The 10,547-nt window shown below is 38.2% G+C and overlaps 1 protein-coding gene and 1 pseudogene across 1 annotated transcript in view; both read right to left on the bottom strand.

The window, feature by feature from the left end:
* Positions 1-1,805: 1,805 nt before the first annotated feature.
* LOC109679339 (protein FAM133B pseudogene) lies at positions 1,806-2,720 on the bottom strand (annotated as a pseudogene).
* Positions 2,721-9,159: 6,439 nt separating this feature from the next.
* Pum3 (pumilio RNA binding family member 3) overlaps positions 9,160-10,547 on the bottom strand; it is a 37,163-nt gene continuing 35,775 nt past the window's right edge. Inside the window, exon 18 of the mRNA XM_020161653.2 lies at positions 9,160-9,429. Within this exon, the coding sequence (XP_020017242.1) occupies positions 9,297-9,429 (133 nt within the window). The 3' untranslated portion in view covers positions 9,160-9,296. The remainder of the gene's footprint in view (positions 9,430-10,547) is intronic.

Here is a 10,547-nt window from a genome sequence, read left to right as displayed (position 1 = left end):
AGGTGTTGTGACAGGCAACAGGGAAAGGAGCTATTCCTATCAGGGTTATTTGCATTTTAAAAAGAACATATTTGGGCTCAAGTGCCTTCATCCTGGGCTTCCTAACTTGTGGGCAGAAGTGATTGGAGAGGCCTGAAAACTCTTTCTCTTCCCAGAAACCAGCTAAAAACAGGATGGTCCAGTTCTCCTTTGGCTACTTTATGTGTAGGTGCAGAGATGGCTGAAATGTTTGATGCAAAAATACATGAAAGATGGGAATTTTATTTAACTTCCAAGTCATGACTTTCATTAGAGTTATCACAGGGGCTTTTCCAGTAACCCAACATCTCCTGTGATTTTTTTTTTTTAAGTAAAATAGCTATTTATTCAGCTTCTTGTCATGCCAAAATGCTTTGTGCATATTCCACTATAATTAGCACACCTTCTGAAACAGGCAAACTTGTACATCAAATTATATTTAGTATTATATAAAAATGTAAAATGAACAGTTTATCAATTCCTTTTAACATTCCTAATAGTTCAGCAGGAGATATAAAGCATAAAATCTTAGTAAAATATGACACAGGAAAAGCAGTAATGTAATTCTACTGAAAGTTAACTTGTCATAATTTGTTATTAATATACAAAGACAACAAACTTTTAAAACATTGTATTTACTAAGATTCTGGCAATAGCTTTATGTAACAAGATACAGCATACCAGGCCTGCCACTCAACTTGCTTATGGTTAAGTCTCAGCTTCAATATGAAGCTGTTACAAAGAAAAAATCAAAACCCTGCTTTTTACATGCTAACTTGACAAGTATGCCATTAAACAATAATGAACGTAAGATAACAAGAGTAAGGAGTTAACTAAAACTAAACATTGCAGCCTAAATAAAGCCCATACAAAAAATAAAGTAACAATCACTGGTTACATAAAATTTTCTTGACTGGTTAAAACCCAACAATATAAAACATGCATTTAGGAATCTTCAGCAATCAAGTTCAAAAAGTACCAGTGTCAATTTAAACGATTCCTCTCCAAAGCCAAAATGTAGTCAAAATGAAATCAAACAACATAACATATTTCAAATGCTAAAAACAATATTGTTATTATTGAAGTGGAGGTAAATGCCAGAGTTTTGGGGGCTTTCTCATGCTGCAAAGGGCTGTGTATCTCTGGTTCACTCAAAGCAGCACACAACAAAGTCCAAGGATGTCATTAGCTAAGTAAAGGGCAAATGAAGGTACCCAGCTCTGACCTTCCCAGGAAGCATGGCTTCTGTGTCTGCAAAAACAGGACATGAGGATCAAAGGCACGCTATTCTGCTAGCTAAAGAGATAACAAACCACCCCTCCCACCTTAAGATCTCCTTCCCCAGGTAAATAAAAATATACAGGGAGAAAATTAAAATACACTTATCTATATTTTTGAAATATTAATGTAATCCTTACTTTAAAAATTTTAACTAGAATCATCTGGTCATTTCTGATTATATCCAATAGATGTATCCAGATTCAATTTCTGTTTATTTATCACTGGATGCTTCTAGTCAAAATATTAGCTTTATTCCCAAATATCTTAACCACTAGTACAACTGCAGTGTATTATCTCCCAGGATATCCAGCACTGGAAGAGGAAAAAGTAGATGCTCAAGCAGCAGGCAACGATCATGGGCCTTTCACAGAGCGGCATCTGAGTGGTTACTCAACAGTCCAGGAATAATTCTAAGAACAAGAAAACTCATCCATTTTAGTGAATTATGTCATAATTTTCACAGTTGAAATCTCCTTAGACATTGCACTTTCTTTATAAAGGAATTCTGTTTTTTCTACATGTTATGGCGAGTCAGGACTTGAACTAGCAGCCTTCTTTTTCTTCTTCTTACTGTGTTTCTTATGCTTCTTTTTCTTTTTTGTTTTTTCTGTTGTTTTTTCTCGTTCTTCACTGCTTTTCTTCTTTTTGGCTCATACCTCCTCAATATAATCTGATTCTGACAAGGACTTAGATGATAAAGGTTTATCTTCAGGATACATCTTTCTTTTTTTGCTGAGTCCTTTAAAGTCCTTTTCTTTCTCAGTTGCATCCTTTGACTTCTTTTTCTTTTTTAAACTATCTTTACTGTCTGATTCAGTTTCTGACATGGAGCTTTCAGAAGATTTATGTGAACGATTCTTCTTTTTCTTTCTCCTTTTTGCTTGCTTCTTATCCTCATCTTCAGAATCTGAAGAACTGCTGGAAGAATCAGAGCTTGATGAAGAAGAATACCTACCAGATTTCTTCTTTTCTTTTTTCTTTCTCTGTCTTTTTTTGGATGAGCTCTCATTTCCACTTAATAATTTCTCCCTGTGTTTTTCTAGTTCTTTCTTCCAATTCTCATTCATTTTTTCTTCAAATTCGGCCAAAGCCTTAGAGCCTTTTTTTTTCTTTTCTAGTTGCTCTTTTACTTCCTCCCAGGTAGGTCTAGGTCGATTCAGATAATCTTGGATCGTTGGCCCTGAAGACTGGATTGGACCCCGTGATCTGGCCATTGCTATCGGATTCATGTAGGCCACTCGACTGTCCCGTTTCCCCATGGTGCTGGGCTGAGCGCACAGTAAGATGCCAAGAGAGACAAGGCCAGAGAAGCAGCCGATGCGGGACCGCCGCAGGTCCTTCTCTCTCCTGTGATTTTAAGACTGGTCCGGAGAGGGAATCCTGTCTAGGTACCTTACATACATAACCTCATTTAATCCTCACAAAGACATGTGATAAATTATCTTCACTTTACAAAGGAGGAAACTGAAGTAGAGAGCTTATGTAACTTGCTCATGATGCCAAACTACTGAGCCAGGCTTGATATTGTGGTTCCATGCAGGCATTCCCACCCACTATCCTATATTATCTTTTCACTTTACCCAATTTTCCTCTTCCAAAGGGGTGTGGTTTGTGTGCAAATATGTTGCAGAAAACACATCATCCTAACTACTCACCTTAGGATGGTTCCCAGCAATAAAGTATTTGAGGGCTGAAAAGCTACTACTACAGAAAAGCAAACCAAACTGTTACTAGGGATTGGGAAACATTTAAGACAGGAAGCCAGAATATTGCACTTTATTGTTACATATTTTGATTCGAAGACTAGCCATTATTTTATGTATTAATTTTAAAAGGTGCCTATTAAACAATGTGTCACTGACATAAGATGCCTCCTGACTTATTAAAATGTGGAATTGAATTGGTTGAATACAGTAACATTTAGGCAGGAAGCTCCAGGCCAGGGCCTAAAGAGCTGGGGACCTCAAGGGGCAGTATCTTTCACTAGTTTTCTCAAAGCAGCTCCAAAACCTCTAAATGTTCTAGTTTTGGCTCCACAACAGATCCTAATTTGATACTACTTATTAAACAAGAGTATTTTGTCCATTAACATTTTGGACAAAGGACTGAGTCTTCCCCAGATCACTCAAATGTGAGAGAACCTCTGGAGAGGTCCAAGCCAGACAAAAACATGTGCCTACCAAGTTGTTCTTACTGAGGCAGGCTAAAATTAGGGAAAGTTAGGGACTCATGGGAAAATATTGCATTTTAGATTGACTATGCTCTGATGCAGGGACTGCCCTCACCTGGCCTGGGAACAACCCATTCCCTTCCCAACTCATTGATTATGGGATAGAAATCACCTGGTTCCTTCCTTCCCATAGGTTAGCATAAGTTTTAAAAGCACCAGGAGAACAAAAGGACACTCTTTGCCTCCAGATTCCACCTGCACCCACCATGTTCCCTTTTGAAATTCCCTTCCCTAACTTTCAATAAACTCCATTTATACCCACGTGTTCTGCCATGGATTCTTCCCCAAGGGACATAAAGAATTTGGAAGTCTTTTGATTACAGACTCCACCCTGCAGCCAACATTACCAGCAGTGTGGGTTCCAACAGACCTATGTTTAGAACTAGACTTAGATATTAAGCAATATAGATGGGGCAGAATAGTTCATCTGTTAAGAAAAACAAGACCGTATCTTTTCCGTTTGCTCAAAAGCACTTTCCAGCTGTTACATTGGTCTTTGAGATTCATATCACTGCTCTCTGTTGAATGAGGTAACATCACTTCAGTATGTCTTTACTGGTAGATCTATCAGTAAGAGTATGAGTTTTAAATGCAAGTAGATTCCTATCTAAAAGGAAAAGCTGTTTTCAAGCAACTGGAAGTCATTTAAAATACCTAAATTATTCATTAGGCTTAATTATAGTCATTAAGAGCACAAAGTCAGATGATTCTCATGACCTTACGAAACTCCTATCACCTTCTATTCAAGTAATTGTCACATGTCAGGCACTACTAAGAGGTAATTATTTCCTACCAAGATGTAATTAACTCCCTAAGAATAAGAGCGCTTAAGCCAAAATTTCTCATTCCCATGTTTTTACAGCTTTGTCTACTTCCATTTAGCAATGGGCAGGAGTCCATGCCTACAACTTAAATAAAACATTTTTATAAATGAACAAGACATTTTCACCTTTACAAGGATGGGAGTGGAGGCATTTCCAGTGTCTTCTAAGTCACTATTTTGGGTACGAACATGTACACAGCAATCAACATCTTCACACATTTTGGAATCCAGCGTAGTCATTTAGTTACCAAGCATAAAAGACAGGCAATTCAAAGAGTACACAGTGTCTCCTAGCCAACGCTGTTCATTTGAACATCTTAAAATTTCATCCCTCTAGGAAAAAACTAAGGCATTTGGGGGCACCTTGGTGGCATTTTACATTTAGAAAAGATGGAGATGATTATAAAGTTATTTCTTTAGGCTAAACACTATCAGAGGTAGGAGAAGAGCTTCAGTGACTGTTTTGTGTTTGTACAATCCACTTTAGGCTTAAAATAGTTTACGGTAACTGGCTCTGAACTAACTGCTGCTCTGAGACCTTTTGTTCTCTCAATGATTATTCTGAACACACATGCCTCCTTTGCAACACTCAAGTCTTTCCTCTTAAAAGATGAATCTACTATAATTAAGATATAACTCTCTCCAAATTTCACTGAAACTACAAATAAAAGTACCAACTCCTATCTTAAGACGCAGTCCTGAGTGTGGTCATGTAGGAAGCCATGTCCTCTAGGAGGTCCTTATTCCATTGTGGAAATGTTATTATGTCAGACTTAAGGGAAAAATGGGGATCTCCTTCTTTATGAACATCTGGTTTCTGTAAAAAGCAGAGTTAATAAAAATTGAAAACTATAATCAGCTGAGTTTTCTAATTCTGGACATTTCCAAATCATGTAAGCTTTTTCATGGAAAAGCAGCCTTCCATTAAACCAAGTTTGAAGTTTGCTGATTAAAGCCATTTGCATACTGTGCCTTAAAAATGGTGTATTGTTGTATAGTAATACAACAATGGTGAAATGCATAGTAACACAGGACTGAAGGAGTGAAAATGGTAGAAACTAACAGGACAAAGTAAACAGTAGATGAGCCACAGCACCAAATACCTGGAAGAACAGGAAGCAGTGGTGAAAGGTGCAGAATGAAGAAAGCTGAATACCCAGCGCAAGCACAGGGCAAGTCAGTTCTCACTAGAATGTACCAGAAAACCCCAGCAACAAGAGGTACCATGTCCTGGGGGAGGCTTGGGTGAGTCCAGGCATGGAAAACAGGGGTACTGGCCTGAACTGCTTGACTACCACCCCCTATCCCAACAGAAGGCTGGTGGTATATTTTGTGTACTTATGCTGGTTCAATCTCTCAAGAGCATGAGAGGAACTGTACTGAAAGTAAGTTGGTCCCTGAAAACCTGCACACTGAGTACTAAGTCAGTGGAAGGCTGTTTGTGGGTGGACTGCTCTCCAGAAGGTACTAACTTGCTGCAACAAAAAGGTCTATAGACACTGACACCTGAGGACCTCCATGAAAAGGTAGGATCCACACCTAATCACCCACACAATAGTTAGCAGTAAAGAACTAAAAAAGCCCATCTCCTTTCTTAATAAACTTCAAGTACCTGCAATATGTATACCCAGCCAAAGACCTCTCCAGGAAAGCATCAAAAACCGAGAGGAAAACAAACAGAGCAGACAACAGAGAAGAAGCTAAGCAAAACAAAACGACCTACCATAAAACACAACCTACAGATAGCCATAAGGGATACTGCATCCAAGAAATAAGACACGTCACTGAAAGGCCGACAGACTAAAAGTCAAGGAAGTATTTCACTCAGAACGCAAAACAAAAAGTCAAGCAAATGGAAAATATAAGAAAGGATCAAAACACCACTCAAAATTCAAATAATAAGTTTCTAAAAGACAGATAAAAGAAAATGAGGGTGGGGAAGGGTGTAAAAAATCAGAGAAATACAAAATAATTTCCAAGAATTAAATGACTTTGGCTTTTCTCATTTAAATAGTTCACAAAGTACCAAGCAGGGAGAGTGAAAAAGTCATATATGACATATGCCAATACATATGATCCTGAAATATGAGAAGGCTGGGGATTTCTTAAAAATGCTATCAGCTTAAAGTCTCTACTCCCCCCCTGCCAAAAAAGACTGAGAATAAAGATGGGATTGGACTTCCACTATAATTCTGTACAACAAAGACAATATTGATCAAGGGTTTCAAAGTCTGAGCAAAATTAATTTTAAACTAGAATTCTATATTCAGCTAAACTAAGTAAGTGTCTGGGTGTGAAAGAGTAAAACAGACCTTCAGACTTGTCAGGATTTACCTCACAAGAAGCCTGGAAAAGGGTGTGACCCATTCATACAATTAAAGGTGTTAAGCATGGGACAGGAGAAATGGGCTTTCCAAAGGAGTAAAAGGAAGGTGCATGATGATGGTGGTGGACTTCCAGAAGGACATACAGAAAGTCAGGAGGGGTGTCTTCAGGAGAAAGTGGAAGTGGTAACTGACCTGATGTGTTGGATAGTTTGAAAGTTAGTATTCATACAATCAAGTTAACATGTATTTGGGTACAAGTTTCTAAGTACACAATTCACAATGACCTAAACAAAAACAGAGGTCTATGTTTTCATAAAACCAGAAACGCAAGGCTACTGTAAGTCCACTTGATTTATACAGCAGCTCAATATCATCAAAATTCCAGATTGTTTCTACCTCTTGCTCAGTCACCCTCAGAATGTTTGCTATCTTCTCTCATGGCTGTGAGATGGTATAACATCTCCAGGTATCCTAGCCTCACAAACAAAAGTTGGTGGGCAATAAAGGAACTTCTCCAGTATATCTGGGGTCTCAGAAACCTTGCCCAGGAATACAACCTATCTTTCAAGGTTCACTGGATAGGCTCCTTCCTATTCACTGACTTCAGGAATAGATCCCCAGAAGTAGTTCATACTGTTTTCTTCTGCACAATTCACACAAGGGAAACAGGTGTATGGCTGGATAAGTAGTCTCACATTTATGACCCACCTGAGACATAGTGATTGGGAAACACTAAATTATACCACTCAGAATATCTGAGTACATGGAAAGGAGACACCAGAATACCCTCTCCAGGCTTAAAAAAAAAAGAGGAAAATGCCTGTTGCACAGTTGCTAGTGAAGTCTACAAAAAGAAGTTTAAGAAATTCTGGTTAAAAAGTTTTGGGAAAAAATTAAAAATCTGTAGAAAACTAAGTAAATGAAAATGAGACAATGACAAATTCTAGGAAAAATAAACTGGTAGAGGAAATGAAATGAAATGACAGTTACTACTTGATTTAATATTTAACAATTTATGTAGGCCCAATAATATAACCTCTTTTGATTCATCACAAATGATCCAGGTCTACTAGGAAGAGAGAGGGTGAAGAAGTGGAAGAATAGTGGTGATAAAGTTCTTAATTTATATCAGAAGAAAATACCTAAAACTGATTAAGATTAAAGTATACATCATAAAAAGCTACATTTAGAAATTAACCAGAACTAAAACAACTGGAAATTGTTCTGAAGAGGGTGAGGCAGGGTCAGAGCACCGGGCAGAGGTGGCTGCTTTTTGTTACAAGGTTTACAAAGGTACTTTTCAAATTATGTGCTTATTATTCTTTCTGAATGGGCCCTTTAAATGAAGAAGACAAATCACAATGTATTAGTCAAACAAAGGCAAGCTCTACTGTTGTCTTTTCCCCAATTCACCTCCTGACCCTGTTCCCAGTTCCCCTAGCTATCCCACCCCATACCCTGAGACTCAGTTGGGTGGCAATGAGGAAGAGATCTATACCAAAAGTTATGGGTATTAGCTCTTTTGCTCTCTGGAAAGGGTTCAAAACAACCTGGCAGGAGAATAGGAGATAACCTTGCTACCTCTAGGTTGGGAGCAGTGCTAGGACCTTATAGTCTGGACAGGAAACAAACAGCCAATTCTCCCTCAGTTATAACTACAGTGGACTCAAATTGGTGTTGTGTTACACCATACTTGAAGAAAGGATCAAGGCTTTGTATTGAATGCAGCATGGCTACATAAGTCTGATTGATCTACACCCCTTCTAACCTTTGTAGCTAAAAACCAAACCTAGTTTTAAAACCCAAACATCCTACCTCTGTACTCAAACTTCTGCACTGTAACAAATTTGCATCTTTTCCCTTTTTACTCAAACACTATGGACTATTTTAGGGGCCGTTCCAAGGGAGAATGTCTCATCAAAGGGAGCTATTTACTTGGAGGGCAAAAATACAGAGACAGGAAATTTTTTCAGTGACCCTGACCTTGACACTACCATCTCCTGTGGTCTCCTTATTCATCTAGCACATTTCTCAACATGAGCATAACTTACTTGAATGGCTTTCAAACAAAACTTAACATGGAATTCAAACCATAGAACAGCTAGAAATGCAGCTGCCTTCATTGCAGGGTGTTCCCAAGGCCTTCTGAAGTTCAGTTCAAAGCCATTAATTTCCATCTTACTGCTCCTACCAGAGTCTTCCCTTAACCCTTCTTTTCCATATCCTGCCTTCCTTTGGCACAATGGTCCTCTCAAGATCTACCTCCTCCAGAAAGCCTTTTCAGATTACTACTCTCTGAAAGCACCCTCTTTCCCAAATCAAGTCATTTCTCATTTAACCACACTTTATAGATATTTGGTCCCACCACTATATATGATTGATAAGCCTTCCACATGATTGCCTTGCCATTGTGATTTGCTTACTACTCAATGATAAAGGAAATAGCTGGGATTAAAAAAAAGAAAAAAAAAGAGACCATCTTTAGAAATAATTTTTATAAACGTATTCTTATACAAAGGGGGCTTGCAGATTACCAGTAAAGTGGACCATGTCCTTTTCTGAACCAGAAAAACAGAACAGAGAATGGGAAAACTGAATGAATCTGTTCTGTTTCCATCTATGTAGTCAGTTTTTCCAGCAGAGTTTCTATTCCTTTGCTGGTGTTTTTGTTTTTTTCCAATGTGGGAATCAGGCTTTTCAGTCCAGCTTTGACTTTGTTTGCAACTTCTTGTTCAGAACTTTGAAGAAGGCTAAAGAGAAAGAAAAGTAATAAAAATTAAGTTTCATAAAAAACCCTAGATAATCTGTAATACCTACAGTATGAAAGAATCCACTGTGAGTCCAGTCCTATAACTACATAAGTATATATTTTTTAAATTCACCAGATGAATGAGAGCACCCTATATTCTAAACCACATAAAAATGCTTGATAATTGTGCAGGTAGAGTTACTGAAGCAAAGACTTGATTGACTCTGATTATTTTAGGACTTAATTATATCCTGCCTAAAATTATTCTGTATATATTATATCTTTTATCCCTATCCAGATTATAAGATTAACAGCAGAGAACTTATATTTTATTTCTTTATTTCATAGTACCACATGTGTAGAGCAGATGGCTAAGGAAGGCTCTCTGAGTAGCTAACTTTACCCAACTGAATGAGTGTACAGAGAGGAAAGGTGTGGTTGAATGACAAACCTACATTTGGTGAAGGAGGGAGGGAACAGCTTGACCCCGAACTTCACTGCTTGGGTATGAAACCTGCTTCTGTCATCCAGTAACTGTACAATGGGATTAACAACAGAACTGCCTTTTCCCTCAAAGGGATGTTTTAGGACTAGGAACTGAACCCAAGGCTTTGAGAAGGCTAAGCACTCACTTGCTCTACCACTGAGCTACACCCTCAGCTCCTACAGAATTGTTTTTTGAGGCTTAAATGATCCTGTATCTAAAGTCAGAGGCTGACATTTAGTAAATACTAAATAAATGTTAGCCATTAAACAAAATAATCCCAGTCTTTGCTTTCTGAAACCTTATCCAAATAGTCTACCACCACAGTGAGTGAAGCCCTAGAGGGTAGTAACAGCAGGCCCAACCCTCTTTAAAAGGGGCTAGTTCATAGGCACCTGACCACAGAATATCAGGCCTGAATTTGTGTAAATGCTGACCTCTGAAACATATTCTAGAAGGAAATTACTTGGCCCTTTCCAAAGTCCCCCATCCTGGTAACTTCCATCTTGTCAATAAAGAGAAGGATAAGTTATCAGCACTAAGCAGAGTTCTGCTGCTTGTGGGAGACAAACAACTCTACAACTTGCCACCTGTAAAGTTGAAAAAGGTGAAAAGTAAAGTGCCCTTTTAATGGG

Source organism: Castor canadensis, chromosome 13 (assembly GCF_047511655.1).
Source record: "Castor canadensis chromosome 13, mCasCan1.hap1v2, whole genome shotgun sequence".
NCBI classification, from domain to species: domain Eukaryota; kingdom Metazoa; phylum Chordata; class Mammalia; order Rodentia; family Castoridae; genus Castor; species Castor canadensis.
Note: the sequence above shows the minus strand (reverse complement) of the source record. Positions and strands in the feature narration are given on the sequence as shown.